The sequence below is a fragment of the Mobula hypostoma genome (genome assembly GCF_963921235.1).
Source record: "Mobula hypostoma chromosome 10 unlocalized genomic scaffold, sMobHyp1.1 SUPER_10_unloc_1, whole genome shotgun sequence".
NCBI classification, from domain to species: domain Eukaryota; kingdom Metazoa; phylum Chordata; class Chondrichthyes; order Myliobatiformes; family Myliobatidae; genus Mobula; species Mobula hypostoma.
Window position 1 is genome coordinate 555,010 of NW_026948136.1, and position 21,658 is coordinate 576,667.

The 21,658-nt window shown below is 49.5% G+C and overlaps 1 protein-coding gene across 1 annotated transcript in view; it reads right to left on the minus strand.

Annotated features, from left to right (window-relative positions):
• LOC134341237 (uncharacterized) overlaps positions 1 to 21,658 on the minus strand; it is a 99,000-nt gene that overhangs the window by 70,063 nt on the left and 7,279 nt on the right. Inside the window, exons 3-5 of the mRNA XM_063039085.1 lie at positions 17,730 to 17,851; positions 16,521 to 16,654; positions 15,691 to 15,750 (exon numbers count right to left, since the gene is read on the minus strand). Coding sequence (XP_062895155.1) covers positions 15,691 to 15,750; positions 16,521 to 16,654; positions 17,730 to 17,851 — 316 coding nt within the window. The remainder of the gene's footprint in view (positions 1 to 15,690; positions 15,751 to 16,520; positions 16,655 to 17,729; positions 17,852 to 21,658) is intronic.

The window sequence follows — 21,658 nt, forward strand, 5'->3', positions numbered from 1 at the left end:
CATTAAAAAAAAATCAGTCCTACTTTGAAGCTTGTGTCTCATGTGCTTCTGACTCTACAGCATTCTCAATTTAGAGTAGAGAAGCCAATCTCTGGTCTCTGCCAGTGTTCTGTCCCACCACGCTGTAGTGACGTTCTTTTGTCTCTCTCTGTTCTCTCAGCTGCCCCTTCAATCCATCCCTGCCGCTCCCCTCAGTCTGTCCCTGTAGTGACGGGTTCCGAACGGTCACCGCTCTGGGTGAAGTGACCTCACCGATCACCTGGTCTCTGACAACTTGCGCTCGCTCTTCCTTCAAACTTTATTTAGCCCGCAGCCGCTTCTTCCTGCTTCCGCCAACTTCCAACCCGTCCCCATCTCTTGCTCACATCCTTCACTGGGCCTCTCCTTTCCTTCTCACCCCCTTTATCCTCGTGTCTCCCGCTTCCTGGCCCCAACTCAAAGTCACCCTCTTCCCCTCGTCCTCTCACCCCTCTCCTATCTATGGGTGACCTTGTTCCCCCCACCCCACCACCCCACCTTCCGATCGCCACATTCCACCCACCCCTCTTCCTTTGCCGTGTTGTCTCTTTTCCCTTCTCCTGTGTCTCTGGGTCACCCCTTCCTACCCCCTTCCATCTCTTGAGTGCCCGCCTTCCCCACTCCCTGATGTCTTTGTGTCTCCCATTTGCCTCTCTCCACCTACATGCCAGCTCCTTCCCTTTCGTCTCTTGATGTCTTCCATTCCTTCCCGGTCCCATCTCTGGGTCTACACCCACCCCCCTCCGCAAACCACCATCCTCTCATCCTCTGCTGTCTCTGGGTCACACCCTTTCTCTTACTCAGTTTAATCTTCCCCTGTCCAATGCCCGTGAACAGCCCCCCTCCTTTCCCATCACGTCTCTGGGAGACTTACTCCACCGCACCCACCTCCTCTTCTCTCAGTGTTGCCCCCCCCCCCCATCTCATCCATCTCCCGTTGCACCACCCACTCGTTTTTGGGAAATCCTTTAACCCTCAGATGTTTCTGGGACGCATCCTTACCATCCCCAGCCTCGTCTTTCATCACCTGTAACCACCCCCCCTTCACTTCCGGTCAGCCTCTTCTGTCTTTGGAGTGGTTCCCTGTGCCTCACCCCATTCCCCACATACACCCCGCCCCCCCCCCAGCTTCGTGACAGCTCCTGTCTGGGACTCCTCGTACTCCTTTCTCATCTTTGGGGCGACACTGGGATGCTCCCAGGTCCTGTCGCTCTCCATTTCTGGGACTACCCCTACTCCTCCAGCCTCCTTCCCCTCTACATAGTACTCAGATGTCCCTGCGGCACCCATACACGTTGAAACTATTGTCTCTGGGATGCTTTCTTCCCATCCCGCCCCACATCTCTGGGACTCTCCCCTTCAGTTCCTCCCTTCTCCCCCGCCCTCCATTGGGACATTCCCTTCGCCGCGACCCTGGGATGCCCCTTTTCCTTCTTCCTTCCCCTTCCCCACCAGTTTTTGTGACAACATTTCTCCCCACGTCCCATGCATCTTTCTCCTGGACGCCTCCCCTTTCTGTGGAACTCTCCCATCCCCAATTAAACAACCACCCTTGGTTCTCTGCCCCTCACCCAATTTGAGATGACCCCCTTACCTCCCAACTCAGGAACACACCTGGCTTGGGACTCCCTGTCCCCCTTCCCGTCTCTATCTGACCCTATCTTCTCTGGGAGGCCTCATTCCTCCTCTCTCCCCAACCACCCTGTCTCTAGACGCCCTGTACAATCCCGCCCCCTTCCATTTCTGGGACTCCCCTAACTCCCGACCCTGGGACGGCCCCTCCTGTGCTTTCCCAGGAGGCCCCCTTCCTTCCATCTATGTGTTTGGGATGCGCACTTCCACCTCCGCCTCTGGGAAACCCACTTGACCACATTCATCTCTGCTTGTCCCACCTATCCACCCCCCCCCGCCGTCTCTGGTATGCCGCTCCCACTCCATTCCCAAAGTGGCTAGGACAACCCGTTCTTCATCGTTACTAGAACACCGATTCCATCCCGTTTCTGGGATCCCCTCCTCCCTCTGTGACGCCCCCCTTTCCCCGACCAAATCCCCCCCTGTGACGCGCGTCACCACCCCCGTCTGTTTGACACCCTCTCACCTCCCCTTCTCTCATTGCTTACACGCCCTGCTCGGGAAGCCCCCTTCCCCGCCTCTCTATCCGTCGTCTCTGAAAGCCCCCCTCCCCACTACACACCAGCACCCTTCTCCAGCTCTCTGCATTACTACCAATAAAATCATGAGACACAGGAACAGAACTAGGCCACTTGGACTGTGGAGTCTGCTTAGTCATTCGATCATAGTGCAGTAGGTTAAGTGATCGGCACAGCATTGTGAGATGAAGGGCCCGTACTTTGCTATAGTGTTATTTTCAATATTGTGCAATGTCTCTTCTGTACACATGGGTAAAGGAGAACGAAATAATATCCGGATTCGATGCAGCGCAAAAATACAATAGATAAAGAACACAGCAATAATAATAATAAAACAGTAGATATAAATGTATAATGTTACGTACCCCGTAACTGGGTTGCCAAACCAGCAGAAATGGATCACTCAGTTGGAGTCTGGATTACTAGAACTAAGAAAGTTTTATTAAAGAAACAAGCAACACAGTACTCTAATCAAAAGGATAATGAATGTAACAGTTCAGCAATGATAAACATACATGTACACAGAATTAAGATAACAGGATCAATCAAGCTCTATCGTTGTCTAGGGGTAAATGACCAGTTTCATTTCAAAGTGACGCAAAGTTCAGTTCAATTTAGTTCAGTTCAGTTCGCAGTAATCGATGCCGTGGGAGATGATGTGGGGGAAGGTGAGAGAGAGCAAAACGAATGAATATTCAAACGGCTTCCACACAGACCTTCGCAGTCAGCTTTCGGGCGAGTCCTTTGTGATGTCATCTGAGGTCACCGACCGTGACCCCCTCCGTTTCCAGATACGATCGTTTCTCTGCGGTGAACCTGGCACCCAGGCAAGGGTGGACACACACCAGGTTCCCGCCGATCGTGCCTTTCCACCCTGTGCGTTTATGGCTTGATCCCGCGACCAGCCGGCCAAAAGCTTCCCACCGACTTGTGAGAGGCGCACCGCTTCCAGGGTCTCGTTACCTCGGGTGTCGTGTGTGTCCTTGCCTTAGCGAACCTGTCCCTTTTTATCCCCTTGCTGGGGTATCGCCTGTCCATCACTTCAAACAGTTCAGGGTTCAAAGGGGGAGCCGATCTTGACAGCTCTCCTTCTCTTCATTAACATCTCCAAATGCTGCGCCGTTGTTTTCCTTATCTCTCTCTCTCCTGACGACAGGTGGCAGACCAACTGCTGATCCCACTGGTGCCATCCCAAGACAGCTAACATCTTTATCGATGTGTATTCTTGTCACAATAAGAAAACTTATATACTGTAAATGGACTGATTGTGTGTGTGTGTGTGTGTGTGTGTGTGTGTGTGTGTGTGTTGACGTTAGGTACAGGAGTGTCTGTACATAAGGTGACCGTCAGGAAATTGTAAAATGGTGGTGGTTTTGAGCGTGGAGGGTCGGGTTAGAGGGTGGAGACACATTGGAATGACTATAACTAATAAATAAGTTCTTCTTGCCTCTTTATCCCGTATTAGTCTATCTGAACAGTTAATATGGATTGTCTGATCTGCAATAATGGATTGGTCAAAATATAATCTGTGGAATTCTGACTCTAAAACTGGATCAGGATTGTATTTATAGCAAAGCACGATTTCTTTTATGAGTTTGTATTTTAAAGCAAGATTTTAATGAACGACGATTGCCACTTGATTATGCTTGTGTAAGTAATCAGATTGAGTTAAACTGCTATAGGATCCTGTAATATGTTGATCAGCCTTACTGCTTGGGGAAATAAGTGTTTTTATCGTGTGGTCGTCCTAGCATGGATGCTACATAGCAGGAGGAGTTCCGTGATACTCCATGATGGGGGTGGGACAGAAAGCCCCTGAGCAGGATAGGTGGATCCTTCGTGATGCTACTGGCCCTTTTGTGGCTCCTTTTTGTAAACATGCCTTTGAAGGCGGGTAGGCTGGTGCTGGTGAAGCTTTGGGGAGATTTGACTGCCGGTTGTAGAGCCTTCCTGACCATTCCAGTGCAGCGTCCGTAGCAAACAGTGATGCAGCTTGTTAGGATGCTCTCCACTGCGCAGCTGCAGAATGACTCGAGTATGGATGTGCCTTGCCCAGCTCTCTTTAGCCTCCTCAGAAACTGGAGGCGTTGGTGAGCTTTGCTCGTGTTCTGGGACCATGAGAGGTCGCGCGAGATGTGCACTCCCAGGAGTTTGAAACTACGCGCAGTTTCCACTACTGTGCCTCCGATGTAAATGGGGGTTTGTGTGCTACGGGTTCTCCTGAACTCGATAACCATCTCGCTTGTCTTGTTGACATTGAAGGAGGAATTTGACTGACACCAGGCCTCGAGCTCTCCCAACTCCGCTCTGTAAGCCGTCTCATAGCTCTTGGTGATGAACCCCACCACTGTCGTGTCATTGGGGAACGTGACATTCACGGTTACTCGGGTGTTTGGCCGTCAGTCATGTGTGACAGATTCACAGGAGTGTTCTATGTTCCATTCACCACAGGGGAAAGAGAAGCTGTTGCCGTTGGTGGAAGGGAGGAGGACCACGGGGCTTGCGTGTAGACTGGCTGGCCATGGGTGGTGCGGGGAGAGACCATTTCATGCAGCGAATGGTCTCGGTCTGGAACTCACTACTCCAAACGGAGGTGGAATTCTCAAAAGCTTTAACAGATTCACGAGATTGGAGAACTACACGGAAAAGAGTGAGAACGGGACTGACTGGACTGTTGACGCAGAGTGGGCATTGAATGACCTGCACCAGTGCAGCAATGATGCAGTGATTCGCCTCCTCTCCCCACCCACAGCCTCTTTCTTCATTCAGTGGCATCAAGGCTGGTCTTTGACCTAATTCCAAATGCCCATCATGCTGAGTCCCTCAGTTAACAAATATTCATCCATTCAACGTCTATTTTATCTTTACTATTCACAAAATATTAAATCCCACTATAGAAAATGGTCGAAGACTTCTACTACGCAGAAAGGTTTTATCACCCTACTGCTGAAAGACCCTGCTTTCTGGTTCTGTTCTACTACCCCACCCCTACTAACACCACCACTACCAAGCCTTCTAACACTACTACCACCCCATCTAACACCACCACTACAACCCCTCCACCATCACTATCACCCCTCCTAAAACCACTACTACCACCTCACCTACCATCTCCACTACCTTAACCTCTACCAACTCCACTCCCACCACTATAATATCGAGTGTTTTTTGTGAGTATTTCCCAACGTGGATAATATTGACTGATAGGTAATGTGTAATCAAAACCTATTCTTTAATGAGGGATGGTTTGAAGAATAAAAAACAGAGAAGGCAACATGCGTATTCAGTCTAGGAAACTCATCCTAACTCTCCCCATTTCTGGGACGTTCCGCTTCTCCCAGTTCTGCACACCAACAACATAACTATGTTGACCCCAGGCAACGACTTAAAGCATGAATTCTCTATTCTCTTTGTACCAGTACTCACTCAGGCCACTTTTCCAATTTATAACAGCGAAATAGGAGAAATCCCGTGGCTAGGTGATCGACCCTTCTTCTTCCAGTCCCTGGCACGGGGGTCTTCTTTGAGATGCTGAATCTACGAAGTTATCACTAACTTGTACATGAAACCTCTGTTTTTATATTATAGGCTATGGGTAATCTGACTGGCCTTTAACACTGGTCTAAGCCAGATCCATTTATTGCCTTTCTACAGCAAAGAACAACTGGTAATTTATGGTTCTTTGTTTTAAATCAGTTACCAAACCAGCAACTAGCTCGAATCATTCAGGGCAAACGAAAACCCTACCATTCACAAACCTGACCATTATATCTAACCAAAGAAATAACTTCTTATTTGAAAAAAATCTCTAGTCCATCAGATTACCTGGGACATCACTGTGTCTACTTTTAAACAGGGAAAGCCAAACAACTCCAGTTCACAAAATGGAGCATGCAGAGCAGTTTCACAAAATGGCAGCCTCCATTCCTTCAACCTTCAACAAAGACAATTGGTTTGTCTGCTTCCACTGTCCTCGAACCACTGGAGTTTGAAATTTTCTTCCATATTTTAATTCCTCCATGGCCAACGCCCCCCCCCACTAATCCCGTGACTCTGCGACGACCCTACCCGACCTACATCCGTGTCTCACGGACACCAGGCTCACTTCCTCACCACTGTCTCTGGAACGTCCCCATCTCTTTATCCTCCCCTACCCTTATCTGGAAGGCAAACTTCCCCTATTCCTCTCACGTTGGAATGCTCCTTCATGCTTGTCCCTCCAGCCGGTCTCCTGAACAACACCTGCTCCTTCCACACTCCCGTGTCTGGGACCACCACTTTCGCCCCGACTTGGCAAGCCACCCCGTCTCTGAGACGCCCTCCCTCACCCCAGAAACGTCTCCCCAAATCTTCACGCCCTCCCTCCGCGTCTCTGTGAAGCTTCCTTCCCGCCCTTGCCCTCCACCCCCCCCCCACTACCTGAGGCACTGCATCCACCTCCTGCTTTGGGATTCCCTCTCCTCTTCATTCGGGCTCCTCCCTCCCTTTCGTATGTGGAACACTCCTTCTCCCCCACCCCACCCATTCTCCGTCTTTGGGACGCCCCCACCCTTCACCCTTCATCTCTTTCGTCTCTAGGACTCCGCTTCGTAACAACACCACCCCCCACAGACACAAACACACACACACAAACTCTCTCTCTCTCTCTCTCTGTCACGGGACTCCCACACCTCGCCCCCTCCCCCGTTAGTACAATACCCCCAGGTTCCTCTTCTTCACGCGCTACCCGACACTCGTCGCTGGATGCCTACTTCCCACTGCCCCCGGTCTCTAGACGCCAACATCGCGCTGTACACTCTGTTTCTGCGATGGTATTGTTTTTTTTTTCCTTGCTCCTCAAATAGCCATCTGTGGGTCGTATCCGGGCTAATTTTATTGCTCGAGATCATCATCATCATCATCATCGTCATAATCAACATCATCATCATCATCATCATCAGGTGCCGTGCCCAGTTTGAGCTTTGACTGCCATGGCCCACACACTCCTGTTTCAGGTCAAGTGGATCAATTCATTGGTATTCATTTCCAGTTCTCTGGCTGCTGTCTCCATCATCATTTGTCTTTGTCTTCCTCTTGCTTTCTTCCCTTCAATCTTTCCCATAATTACCAAAAATTCTAACTCCTCTTTCCTAATCACATGTCCAATGAAGTTACGTTGCCTTTTCATGATCTCATACATTATTTCTCTTCTTGTGCTTGCTCTGTTCATGACATCCTCATTAGATGTTCATTTCATCCATGATATTCTTTGCATCCTCCTCAAAAACCACATCTCTGCTGCTCGAGATCACCAGTCTTGTTTGCCTCCGGTTTCGTCCTCAGCAGACTATGAATCTTCTGTTTCATCCACAGCGTTTGGTTTGGATATGCCTGCTATGTTCTCAAAGACACAGGCTCTTCCACACTGGTCTTGCTGATGTCGGTGAGAACTGTGGCTCACTCATTCACAGTCGAATCCCTGAATCTTGACCAGTCCACCGACTAAAAGCTGTCCTATAAGCGCTTCTCCGCCTCCCTTGACTATACCTTCCTAGTTCTCACCATTGGCGCTGCGGTCGTTAGTCTCTGCGTGGACGCCGGGAGTAGAAATGCAGGCGGGTGATCCAGATGTGCGGGTGTGGGATGGAAGGATAAGCGTCCTGGATGGAGGTAAAGTGTGTTGGCTCCTCTGCTTCCAGAGGTAACGTGTTGTTGGTAGTAGGTCAGAGACTTCCTCAGGCTGTCGTTGTTATTCCTCTCCGCGCCTCGTGGCGCATCGGGCGGAAACTCTGCCGTTTCTTCGGCATTTTACGAGGCCGAGTTTCTAGCTCGACGCTCAATCCAGCACGGTTGAAAAGCGTACAAGAAGCCGGCCGGATTCGAACCCGCCACCACTCGCTTCGAAGTCGGGTGTTTTGTCGCCACTTCACCATCGGCCGGCTAACCTCAGGCTGGCCTTGATGAAACTCCCCGCGACGATTGGAAAGGCATCAGCGTGCGCCCTGTCGTGGTACTCAGCTCGTCCAGAGCAAGCTTGACGACGGCCAGAGGTGGGATGTGCACCGCTACAAGATGACGGCGGAAAGCACCCCCTACCCCCACCCCACGGCAGATAAAATAGGATAGGATCAGAATTAGGCCATTTAGCCCATCGAGTTATCCCGCCATTGCATCGTGGCTGTGTTAACTCCAATCTCCTGCCTTCTCCCGTAATCTTTGATGCCCTGACTGATGGAGAGCCTATCGCCTCCGCTTTAAACACATCCAATGAGTTGGCCTCCACAGCCGTCCGCGGCACAGATTCAGCACCCTCTGGCGAAACAGTTTCATCTTAATCTCTGTTGTAAATGGTCGTCCTTCTATTCCGAGGCTGTGCTCTCTGGTCCTAGACATGCCCTCCGACCTCCAGTATAGGAAACATCCTCTCCACATCCACTCTATCTTGGCTTTCAATATTCGATAGGACAGCCCCCACTCCCTCAAACACCTTATTCTTCTTCTAAACCCCAGCGAGTACAGGCCCAGACCACCAAACGCCACTTATACAGTACGTTAACCTTTTCATTCCCGGAATAATTCTGGAGAACCTCCTCTGGACCTCCTCCAATGCCACCACATATATTCTTAGAAAAGCAGTCGAAACTGCTCGCAATACTCCAAGTCCCTTTGTACTTCTCATTGTCGATTGTTCTCCACATTTAGAAAACAAGTCTACGCCTTTTATCTTTCCACCAAAGCACACGACCATACACTCCCCGACACTATATTTCCTCTGCCACTTCTTTGCCCATTCCCGTCACCTATCCACGTCCTTCTGCAGAAACCCTGTTTCATCAACACCACCTATCTTCGTATCATAGGCAAACCTGACCAGAAGAGCATAAATTCTGTCATCTGAATCATCAACAGAAACGCGAGGAGAATCGCTACCAACACCGATCCGTATGGAGCACAGCTAGAAAAGACCCCCTTTATACCTACTCTTTGTCTGCTGCCTGTCAGCTGGACTTCCATCCAAGCTATTATTTCTCCTGGTCGGAAAATTCAAGTAAAGAATATCCACTGACTCTCTTTTGTCTATCCTTCCCGTCATTTCTTCAAAGAATTCCAACAGAGTCTTCAGGCAGGATTTCACCTTAACGAAAAGATGCTGACTTTGACCTGTTTTATCATGTGTCTCTAAGTACTGGCAACCTAGTAAGGGACTCCAACATCTTCACAACCTTTTAAAAGAATGCATGGGCATCTCACTGAAATCTACCGAATGTTGAAAGGTCTAGATAAGGTGGATATCGAGAGGACGTTTCCTATGGTGGAGGTATCCAGAACTAAGGACACAGCCTCAAAATTGGGGGGCGACCTTTTAGAACAGAGGTAAAGAGGATTTCTTTTAGCCAGAGTGGAATACTCTACCATCGACTGTGGCGGAGGCCAAATCCGAGGGTATATTTAAAGCGGAAGTTGATAGTTTCTTGATTGGTCAGGACATCAAAGGATATGGCGAGAAGGCAGGTGTATGGGTTGAGTGGGATCTGGAATCAGCCATGATGGAATGGCGGAGCAGCTTCGATGGGCTGAATAGACTGATTCTGCTCCCATGTCTTATGGTCCTAACCACTGATATCAGGTTAACTGGCCTATAATTTAACTTTTCTCTGCCTCCATCCATTCTTAAAGGGTGGAGTCACATTTTCAATTATCCAGTCCTCTGGAACCAATCCAGAATCTAGTGATTCTTGAAACATCACCAATAATGCCTCCACAATCCCTTCAGCTACCTCAGAGCTGGTCCAGGTGACTTTTCTACCATCTGAACGTTCAGCTTCCCAAGTAGCTTCTTCCTAATAATAGCAACAACACTCACACTCTCTCAAATTTTTGGCATATTGCTAGTCTCTTGCACAGTGAAGACTGATGTACCGCACATCCTGGGCACTGTTTGGAGGCCTGTAGAAAACACCCATCAGGATCTGTTTATCCTTGCCGTTTCTAATCTCTACCCACAAGGATTCTATATATTCCAATACTATGTTCCCTCTTACCCTCTTACTAAGGATTTAGAAACATAGAAAACATACAGTAAAATACAGGCCCTTCGGCCCACAAAACTGTGCCGAACATGTCCTTAGCTTAGAAATTACCTAGGGTTAACCATAACCTTCTATTTTTCTGAGCTCCATGTACCTGCCCAGGAGTCTTTTAAAAGACCCTATTGTATCCGCCTCCACTACCGTCGCTGGCAGCCCATTCCACGCACTCACCACTCCTTGTGTAAAAAACTTACCCCTGACATCTTCTCTGTACCTACTTCCAAGCACCTTAAAACCGTGCTATTCCAACCCTGGGAAAAAGCCTCTGACTACCCACACGATCAATGCCTCTCGTCATCTTATACATCTCTATCAGGTCACCTCTCATCCTCCGTCGCTCCAAGGAGAAAAGGTCGAGTTCACTCAACCTATTCTCATGGCATGCTCCTCAATCCAGGCAACATCCTTGTAAATCTCCTCTGCACCCTTTCTCTGGTTTCCACATCCTTCCTATAGTGTGGGGACCAGAACTGTACTCCAAGTGGGGTCTGACCAGGGTCCTATATAGCTGTAACATTAACTCTCGGCTCCTACTAAGCCAAGAGTTAATTTTACAGCTATATAGGACCCTGGTCAGATCCTCCTAAACCCTATCCCACTATTGATAAAGGCTGATGCACTGTATGCATTGTTAACCACAGAATCAAACTCCATAGCAGCTTTGAGTGTCCTATGGACTTGGACCCCAAGATCCCTCTGATCCTCCATGCTGCTAAGAGTCTTTCCATTAATACTATATTCTGCCATCATACTTGACCTACCAAAATGAACAACTTCACACTTATCTGGGTTGAACTCCATCTGCCACTTCTCAGCCCAGTTTTGCATCCTATCAATATCCCACTGTAACCTCTGACAGCCCTCCACACTATCCACAACACCTCCAACCTTTGTGTCATCAGCAAATTTACTAACTCAACCATCCACTTCTTCATTCTGTCATAAGGGGGGCTTTGAAGGCGGACCCAAATGCAAGACACAAACACTGAAGTACTAGGAACAGGACTAGGACTAGAGTTAGGGACGTGACTGGATGCAGACTAGGATCTGGGACAAGAACACAGACTTGGGCTAGAGCTTTGGCTGGGAAAGCAGGACCTGGACGAGGAACTAGAAACTTGGAACCTGGACGAGGACTCCGAGCCAGAGACTGGGACAGGGACCCGGAACCTAGGTCTTAACTCGGGCTTGGACCCCTGATCTAGGCGAGGACAAGACGTGGCTACAGGACGAGGAGTGGCAACAGGACTGGACGTGAGACTCCTGGACAGGACGAGGGAGCTCCAGCATCGGGCTGGGCGAGGCACATGGACAGGACGAGAACAGGAACGCAGAGCCTTGGTCAAGGGAAAGCAGGAACGCAGAGCCTTGGTCGAGGGAGAACAGGAACGCAGAGCCTTGGTCGAGGGAGAACAGGAACGCAGAACAGAGAGCCTTGGTCTTGAGAGACAGGAACATCGAACACAGAGCCGGGACCCCTCCTTGGGAACAGGACGTAGGGCCGGGACTCATTCACAGAATGCTGAACACGACGAGGTGGTTCACAACACTAGGTAGCAGCAAACGGCCGGACCTACCTAGCGAAGGCGTGGAGATAGAGACAGTTCCAAACTCAAGGTAGCGGCAAACGGCCGGACCTACCTAGCGAAGGTGAGGACACAAAGAGACAGTTCCAAACAGCGCAAGACAGTTGCTTATCTAGATGCAGCGAGGCCCCGATATTGCCCTGGTGATTGAACCTGACAGCCTTACAGGCAAGGCTTCAGGTGAAGGTAGCAGGCGAGGCTTCAGGAGAAGGATTCAGGCAAGGCTTCAGGCAAGGTTTCAGAAGGAAGGGGAAGGGAAGGGAAGGGAACAGTCCAGTAAATGAAGCTGAACCCAGGAGCTATTTATGTAGCCGGCCCAAAACGAGAATCATGTGCCTCAATTAGAGCACCCAACAGAACAAGGGAAAACCGAAAAACCTGGAATAAGGAACGGTGGACCGGTCCATGAATGTGGACTTCTCTGACAGGACCATGACACATTCAGGTCATTTATAAAAATCACGAAGAGCAGCGGTCCCAGAACAGATCCCTGAGGCACACTACTGGTGAACGAACTCCATGCCGAATATAACCCGTCTACAACAACTCTTTGCTTTCTGTGGGCAAGCCAGTTCTGGATCCACAAAGCAATGTCCCCTTGGATCCCATGCCTCCTTACTTTCTCTATAAGCCTTGCAGGGCATACCTTATCAAATGCCTTGCTGAAATCCATATACACTACATCTACTGCGCTAACTTCATCAATGTGTTTAGTCACATTATCAAAAAATTCAATCTGGCTCGTAAGGCACGACCTGCCTTTGACAAAGCCATGCTGACTATTCCTAATCATATTATGCCTCTCCAAATGTTCATAAATCCTGATTCTCAGGATCTTCTCCATCAACTTACCAACCACTGAAGTAAGACTCACTGGTCTATAATTTCCTGGGCTATCTCTACTCCCTTTCTTGAATAATGGAACAACATCCGCAACCCTCCAATCCTCCGGAACCTCTCCTGTCCCCATTGATGATGCAAAGATCATTGCCAGAGGCTCAGCAATCTCCTCCCTCACCTCCCACAGTAGCCTGAGGTACATCCCGTCTGGTCCCAGAGACTTATCCAGCTTCATGCTTTCCAAAAGCTCCAGCACATCCTCTTTCTTAAATATCTACATGCTCAAGCTTTTCAGTCCACTGCATATCATCCCTACAATCGCCAAGATCCTTTTCCGTAGTGAATACTGCAGAAAAGCACTCATTAAGAACCTCTTCTATCTTCTCCGGTTCCATACACACTTTTCCACTGTCACACTTGATTGGTTCTATTCTCTCACATCTTATCCTCTTGCTCTTCACATACTTGTAGAATGCCTTGGAATTATCTTTAATCCTGTCCGCCAAGGCCTTCTCATGGCCTCCTCTGGCTCTCCTAATTTCTTACTTAAGCTCCTTTCTGCTAGCCTTATAATCTTCTAGATCTCTATCATTACCTTTTTTTTGAACCTGTCGTAAGCTCTTCTTTTCTTCTTGACTAGATTTACAATAGCCTTTGTACAGCACAGTTCCTGTACCCTACCATCGTTTCCCTGTCTCATTGGAACGTACCTATGCAGAACTCCATGCAAATATCCCCTCAACATTTGCCACATTTCTGCCGTACGTTTCCTTGAGAGCATCTGTTCCCAGTTTATGCTTCCAAGTTCTTGCCTGATGGCCTCATATTTCCCCTTACTCCAATTAAATGCTTTCCTAACTTGTCTGTTCCTATCCTTCTCCAATGCTGTGGTAAAGGAGAAAGAATTGTTATCACTATCTCAAAAATGCTCTCCCACTGAGAGATCTGATACTTGACCAGGTTCATTTCTCAATACCAGATCAAGTACAGCCTCTCCTCTTGTAGGCTTATCTACATATTGTGTCAGGAAACCTTCTTGAACACACCTAACAAACTCCACCCCAACTAAACCCCTTGCTCTGGGGACATGCCAATCGAAATTTGGGAAATTAAAATCTGCCACCACCATAACCCTGTTATTATTACACCTTTCCAAAATCCGTCTCCCTATCTGCTCCTTGACGTCCCTGTTACTAGTGGGTGGTCTATAAAAGCACCCAGTGGAGTTATTGACCCCTTCCTGTTTCCAACCTCCACCCACAGAGACTCCGTAGACAATCCCTCCATGTCTTCCTCCTTTTCTGCAGCCGTGACACTATCTCTGATCAACAGTGCCACGCCACCACCTCTTTTGCCTCCCTCCCTGCCCTTTCTGAAACATCTAAAGCCTGGCACTCGAAGTAACCATTCCTGCCCCTGAGCCATCCAAGTCTCTGTAATGGCCAAAAACAGCATAGCGTCAAGTACTGATCCACGCTCTAAGCTCATTCGCTTTGTTCATAATAATCCTTCCATTAAAATAGACACATCTCAAACCATCGATCTGAGTACGTCCCTTATCTATCACCTGCCTTTCCTCCCTCTTGCATTGTCTCCAAGCTTTCTCTATTTGTGAGCCAACCACCTCTTCTTCCGTCTTTTCAGTTTGGTTCCCACCCCCCAGCAATCCTAGATTAAACTCTCCCCAATAGCCTTAGCAAACCTCCCCGCCAGGATATTGGTCCCCCTGGATTCAAGTGCAACCCGTTCTTTTTGTACGGGTCACTCGTGCCCCAAGAGAGGTCCCAATGATCCTGAAATATGAATCCTTGTCCCCTGCTCCAATCCCTCAGCCACACATTTATCCTCCATCTCACTCTATTCCTATACTCACTGTTACTGTCATTTGATCTCAGTTGTTACCAACAGAGCCACCCACCCTTTCTGCCGACTAGTCTGTCCTTTCGCTATAATGTGTATCTTGGGATGTCAAGCTCCGAACTATGACATTCATTCAGTCACAACTCAGTGATGCCCACAACCTCATACTTGCCAGTCTCTAACTGCTGTTGGCCAGAAGAAACTACAGTATGCAGTTAGTGAATTTGATGAAGCCAGGACAGGGGAAGCAGACAAACCAGTTGTAATTCCCCCCCCCCCCACGTTTTGTGGACTCTGAAATGGTTCTTGCTCTAAGATAACCTAATCAGAGTAATTGAGTGTGGACACAAGGAGCTTCAGGTAATGACCTGCTAAATCTGAGACCATTCTCAGATTACTTATTATGTAAAATGCCAGGCCTACCAAAGAAGCAATCTGTATTCTCTGTCTGGGTCGCCCCATTGAGTTGGTTTGGACCAGTCAGGGTTGAAAGACACAAGAACACAGGCTGGGGTGGGCAAAGCCATGAAACAATGTTGGTTGTAGCCCTGTACAATGACCGGTAAGAAGGTGACCCAGGTAGGTCAGGAGACCTTGAGCCAATGGGATGGAGGTCCAATGGTTCAATTGATGAACAATTAAGAATCAGGAGCTCCAAATACGCAGGGATGAAATCTCTCCAGGAGCCAGAGACCAACCATTTTGGAAAAGGAGGTTCCCACGGACCTGTGGAGATCGGGGCCACAAGGAGCGCCTGGGCAGCGTGGACTCCTTGCCCGGGTAATACATTTTCTCTTCATTGACTGTTCATGGAGGGTCAGGGATCTTAGTAGGGTGCACACAGGGAGATACTTTGTGAACCCAAGTGCTTTTTAGTTGAAACAATAAAAGTTACTTGTCAGTAAATACAGATTCTCTGTGCCTCACTGGTCATTTTTACAAGGGGTGATTCTTGTAACGTTGCATTACAAGATCATCTACATTATTCTATATATTGTGTGCTTTCAAATATAGCAGCTTCAGTCTTGTATTCATCAGCCTTTTCGATTTTGCCCCTACGCTACACCTCAACCTATTCCGCTGTCTGCAATGTTGCCCTGTCCTTCTTCACAGTCTCACTGAACACTGTATCTACTTGTGCACCAACTGCCCCCTCCTCAGTCTTACCGCTCGGTTCCCAGCGCCCTGCCAACCCGGTTTAAGCGCTCTCCAACAGCTGTCGCAAACCTACCCACAAGGATGTCGTTCCCGTCGAACTCAGGTGTAAGAGATGGAGAGGGTGTCCAAGAGTAGGGTGAGTGGGGAAAGAAGGCGCAGAGACGGGGTCGGGGGGAGGTGGAGACCTAAAGACATGGGGTGGGTGAAGGTATAGGGGTGAATCAGTAATCAGAGGAAGGGATAGGGAGAGGGTCAGGAGTCAGGATGGAGGGGGTAAATCAGCGACCTAGAGACGGTAGTTGGAGGGTGAACGGGACGAACTAGCAAAGTGGGGGAGAGGAAATGGAGTGACAGAGAGACTGAGGCGGAACGTATAAGGGGAGGAAGGGGTTGGGGCATCCTGGAGACCAGGAAGGGGAAGGTAGTTAGTGAGCGATACACGGTAGGAAGGGGTGAGGGTGGTGAAGCGGTTAGGGGGCGACCCAGAGACGGGGGGGGATGGTGAAGGGGGGACATAGTGATGGGGGAATGAAAGGGGGAGAAGGATGGGGGTGAGCTGGAGAAAGGAGAGGGAGAGGGGTGAGAGAGGCAATGGGAGGAATAGCAGAAATAGTGCAACCGGAGTCCAGGTTGGTGGGTCGTCGGGTGACTGGAGGGACTGATCTGTGGTCCAGATACTCTCCTGTAGTGCGGACACGAGTAAGTGGTGACCTGGTTAGTGGCTGGCTCTTTTAGTTGCTCAGTCTCTCCTTTGGCAGTTGTCGCTTGCTCTCTGAGCACAGTATGTGTCACTCTCAAGTAGCGAGGCTCCCCCTTGAACAAATTTCCTCCAGGCGTACCTATTCAGTGCTGTGTATTCCTTGTTTTTAGATGTCATGTTGAATTTCTTCAGGATGATTTCCATGTGATCTTTGAAGCTTTTCCTTTGCCCACCAGGGGTTCCCAGATCTTTCTTCAGTTGGGAGTTAAGGATCTGTTTGGGCAACGGGAGTTAGAGATCCGAATAGTACGAGATAGCCGCAGGAGTTGGTGCCGCTTTATCGTGTGGAGATGTTGTCCACGTTGGCCTTCTCCACTACGCTGGTGTTAGTGCGTCTCTCCTTCCAGATGATGCAAATTCTTTCGAAAGGCTCCTCGGTGGAATTGTTTCAGGCTTTCAGGCACCGACTGTAGGCGGTCCAAGATTCAGTAATGTAGGAAGGACAACTGTTCTATAAAACAAAAGTTTTGTTTGGGTCTGTGGTTCGCGGTCATCAAAGACTCTTCTCCCTAATCTTGTATAGGCTCCACTAGCACAACTGAAGCGGTCCCTTTGAGGAGATAACGCTGCCAAGGTCGGGGACGTGGTCGACTTTTCCAAGGGTGATATCGTCAAACTTTATGGAGGACTGGGTAAATGGTGGCGGCTGATAGTGGTCCTGCGACCTTTTTATATTCAAAGCAAACCCCACGAGCATGTATGGCTCGGCAAAGGCATTCGGGGTACACTGGAAGCCTTCTCCAGAGCGAGCCGAGGCTGCGTTGTCATCAGCATACTGAATCTCCCCGGCAGTGGTATTGCTGACCCTGTTGTTGGCTTTGATAGGATCGAGGGTGAAAATCCTGTTGTCCATTCTATACACGAATTCTATTCTATTCCCTGTGGCGGGTCTTGGACAATGAGGCGAAGCATGTCAGCAATAAAGATGGCAAACAGGGAGAGCACAGTGATACAGGTCTGTTTGACCTCTGCCTTCACAGTGAAGGGTTCGGGTTCAGCGCCACTTTTGCCGAGGGCGGTGCTGACCATGCCATCACGCAGTGGGCTCAGCATTCGTAAGTACTTGTATCCGCCGGAGTTTGCTGGTCCACTGTATCAAATGTGTCAACTCTGTGAAAGCCGGGGCAAGAATTGCCTTTGTTTATGGCATTTTCCTGCAAATGGCGCGCTGGGAAGATCACGCCTGCGGGATTTCTAGACCGGGGGAAAGCACACCCACTCGGGTCCTTCTTCAGATAGCGGAAAGGGTCTGTGAGCAAAGGTACGTACAAGTCCTTTGCCCGCTCACCTTGTATACGGTCATTAGTCGGGGATTCCTGAACTCCGACAGCAGTTGTTCCTTTTCCCGGAGCCTCGGGAACAGGGCGCGGCCCAGGTGTGAGGTTCCACCATCCTTTCGGACCAGCACTCCTGCACCGTCAGTGCCCGTCGAACCGCTTTCTCTCTGGCGCTTCCCTCACTCTCACCGGCGCACGTCTGATCCGGGAATAATCCGGACCCAACCCCAGCATCTCTCCTTATGCGGTGGGGCGAAAGGAGGGATAGGGGTGAGGGGCAGGAATGTGGGGAAAGAGGCAGCGGGGTCGGCGAGGGAGGTGGGCGTGAGAGGGAGGGGGACCGAGGGAAGGTGGGAGAGTGGAAGGGATGCGTGGAAAAGAGGGGGACGGAAGGGGAAAGGGGTAGGGAGGGAGGAAGGGACAGAGGGAAGTTGGAGCGGTGAACTGTTTCGGAGCATTGTTTGAGCTGGGAATCCATTTGATCTCCGACACGGAGGAAGCCTGTCTGTATTCGTGCCGGTTTTCGAGTGCGCCCTGTGTGTCGCTCCCGCACTGTAAGTTCCCCAGCGGGAACTATTCCTAACATTCCTGATTAAAACCGTTTAATCAATCCATTCCATTGTTGTTCTTGTTCCGTGTATATGTAACGGGGAGGGAGGGGGAGGATGGGAATGAAGGAGGTAAGAAGGGAGGGAAGGGAAGACTGGGAGAGATAAAATGAGAGCGGGGGAGGGGAAAGTGGATGAGAGTGTGTGTGGGGGGTGATAGTAGGAGGGACATAGAAGGAGGATGGGTGGGGAAGAGGGAGCAAGAGAGAGGGAAGGGGTGAGAGTTGGAAGGGAGTGATGGAGGGAGAGGGGGAGGGCGGTGAAGGGGAAAGGAGAGAGGGGCAGTGGGTGTGAAGGCTGGGGAGAGTGGGGTAGGCGGGAGTATGGTAGGGAGGGGAATGGATGGAGTGGGGAAGAGGATGGGGAGGGTCGGCGATGGAGAGAAGTGTGGGAAAGACTGACGTGAGGAATGGGTAAAGAAAGGAAGGACTGAGGGGAGAGGAGCAGGCCGAAAGAAATAGAGAGAGGGGTAAATGAGGGAGATTTGAGGGGGAGAGGAAGGGAAGGAGGTCGAGTGTGACAGGAAGGGAGTTAAGAGGAAAGGGCAGGAGAATGAAGGGGGCTTGAGAGGGAGAGGGAGGGAAGGAGGTCGAGTGTGAGAGGGAAGGGCAGGAGGTTTGAGAGGGAGGTGAGGATGAGGGGAGAGGGCGTGAGGGTTAGGGGAGGGTGTGAGTGCGGTTAGGAGGGAGAGAAAGGAAGAGGAGAGTGTTAGAGTCACGGTGGGATGGAGGTGTAGTGGGAGCAGTCAGGGATGGAGAGAGTGGGAGATGTGAAGTGCTGGAGGGAGGGAGGGTGAGAGTGAGGGAGAGAGATGGAAGGAGGGTGGAAAGGGAGAGTGTGATAGAGACAGTAGTGGGGGGGTGTTGGGGGATGGAGGTTGATTAGAGTTTGAGGAGAGAGGGAGAGGGAGGGGAAGGACGGAAGTGGGGGGAGACGGAGATTGAGAAAGCGAGGGGGAGGAGATTGAGGGAGGGGTAGAGCTGTGGGGGAGAGGCAGGGGAAGAGATGTGAGGGAGGTGATGGTGAGAAGAGGAGGGAAGGGAGGGAGAGGAGGGAGTAGGATGGAGGGAAGGAAGGAGGGGAGAGGAAGGGAGGAGTCCATAAACACCATCTTCCTATTCCTCTTCAGTTATTTATGATTGTGACAGTGATTTTATGATTTGCATTGCACTGCTGCCGGTAAACAGCACATTTCACCACGTGTGTCAGTGATAATAAAGCTGGTTTTTATTCTGTGGTCCTTGGAAGCAGACAAAATGGACAAATTAGACCATAATGTCAATAATAATAATTCAGAGAGCACTTTCCCTACAGATAATCTCATCAAAATGCCTTCCAATAGGATAAAGTGCAAACATAACAATAAAAGACAAAAAGATATCAGTTAAAATTAAGTTTAAATGAATGAACAGGCTTTGAATTGGCATTTACAAGTGTTAACTGAGTCTGGATCCCTTATAGCTTTCGGTGTTGATATCCACCGTAGTTCAAAAACTCTGACCTGCCTATTATGTTTCGGGGGAGTTTGCTTAAATTTAAAGGAAGTTTACTTTTGTGGTCCTGAATGGTAGTGAGGGAGGAGGTGGAGGGGCAGGTGTAGCACTTGTTCCTCTTGCAAGGGTAAGTGCCAGGAGGGAGATCAGTGGGGAGGGACAAATGGACGCAGAGGTTGGTGGGGTGGTAGGTGAAGACAAGAGGAACTCTATTCCTGGTAGTATGGTGGGACGATGGGGTAAGAGCAGACGTACGTGAAATGGAAGAAATGTGGTTGAGGGCAGCGTTGATGTGCAGGAAGGGAAGCCCCTTTCTTTGAGAAAGGAGGACATCACCGTTCTAGAGTGAAACGCCTCATCCAGAGAGCAGATGCGGCGGAGGCAGAGGAATTGAGAGAAGGGGATGGCATTTTTACAAGTAGCAGGGAGGGAAGAGGCATAGTCCAGGTAGCTGTGAGAGTCAGTGGGTTTATAATAGACATCAGTTGATAAGCTGTCTCCAGAGGTAAGAGACAGTGAGATTGAGAAAAGGGAAGGAGGTGTTGGAAATGGACCAGGTAAATTTGAGGCAGGGTGGAAATTGGAGGCAAAGATTTTGAAGTCATCAAATCAAGCTTCGCAGGAAGCAGCACCAATGCAGTTATTGATGCAGCGTAGCAAATGTGGGGGACAGACACCGGTGTAGGCTTGAAACATAAACTGTTCTGACTAAAAGGCAGGCATAGCTGGGACCCATGCAAGTTCCCATGGCTATACTTTTGTTTGAAAGAAGTGGGCGGAGCCAAAGGAGAAATTATTGAGAGTGAGCACAAGTTCCGCTAGACGGAGGAGAGTGGAGGTGGAGGGGAACATTGACGACTGTTTGCTGCTTCCTGTACCCATGTTGACCTTATTGACGATTTCACCAAGCACCTACACTCTGTCTGCCAGGACAAGCGGGATCTCACAGTGACCACCCATTTTAATTCCTCTTCCCATTCCCATATGTCCATCCACGGCCTCCTCTACTGTAAAGATGAAGCCACACTCAGATTGGAGGAACAACACCTTATATTCCGTCTGGGTAGCCTCCAACATGATGGCATGAACATTGATTTCTCGAACGTCCAGTAATGGCGCCCCCTTCACTATTCCCCATCCAGCTACCCCTCTTGCACCATATCTCCTTGCTTGCTCATCACCTCCCTCTGGTGCTCCTCCCCCTTTTTCTTTCTTCCATGGCCCTCTGTCCACTCCTAATTGGACTCCCCCTTCTCCAGCCCTGTCTCTTTCACCAATCAACTTCTGAGCTCTTTATTTCATCCCTCCCCCTCCAGGTTTCACCTATCGCTGTGGGGTTCTCTCCCCCCCCCACCTTTCAAATCTACTCTTCATCCTCATTTCTCCAGTTGTGCCAAAGGGTCTCGGTACTAAACGTTGACTGTACTTCTTTCCATAGAAGCTGCCTGGCCTGCTGAGTTCCTCCAGCACTTTGTGTGTGTTGCTCGGATTTCCAGCATCTGCAGATTTGTTTGTACCTTTGCAATATTTCTGAAGTGTAGAAATGCTGTGGTCACTTTCTTGATGTGGGATTTAAAGTTAAAATCTAAATTAAGGTTAACACCCAGGCTTGTTAATTCTGATTGAACAAGACATGGAAATATATTCAAAACTTTGAGATGTATTTAATTTTATGCGACAAAAATGGAACCCCTCTAATCCCACAGTGCTTTGTGATAAACTCAGTGTGTATGTGGCCAGAGGCATGTAATCTTGATCGTCGTTCATTGTGTAACTAAGGGGAGGTTGAAAGGTGCAGCTGTACTGAAGCAGAGTTGACATCCAGAACGGATACCAGCC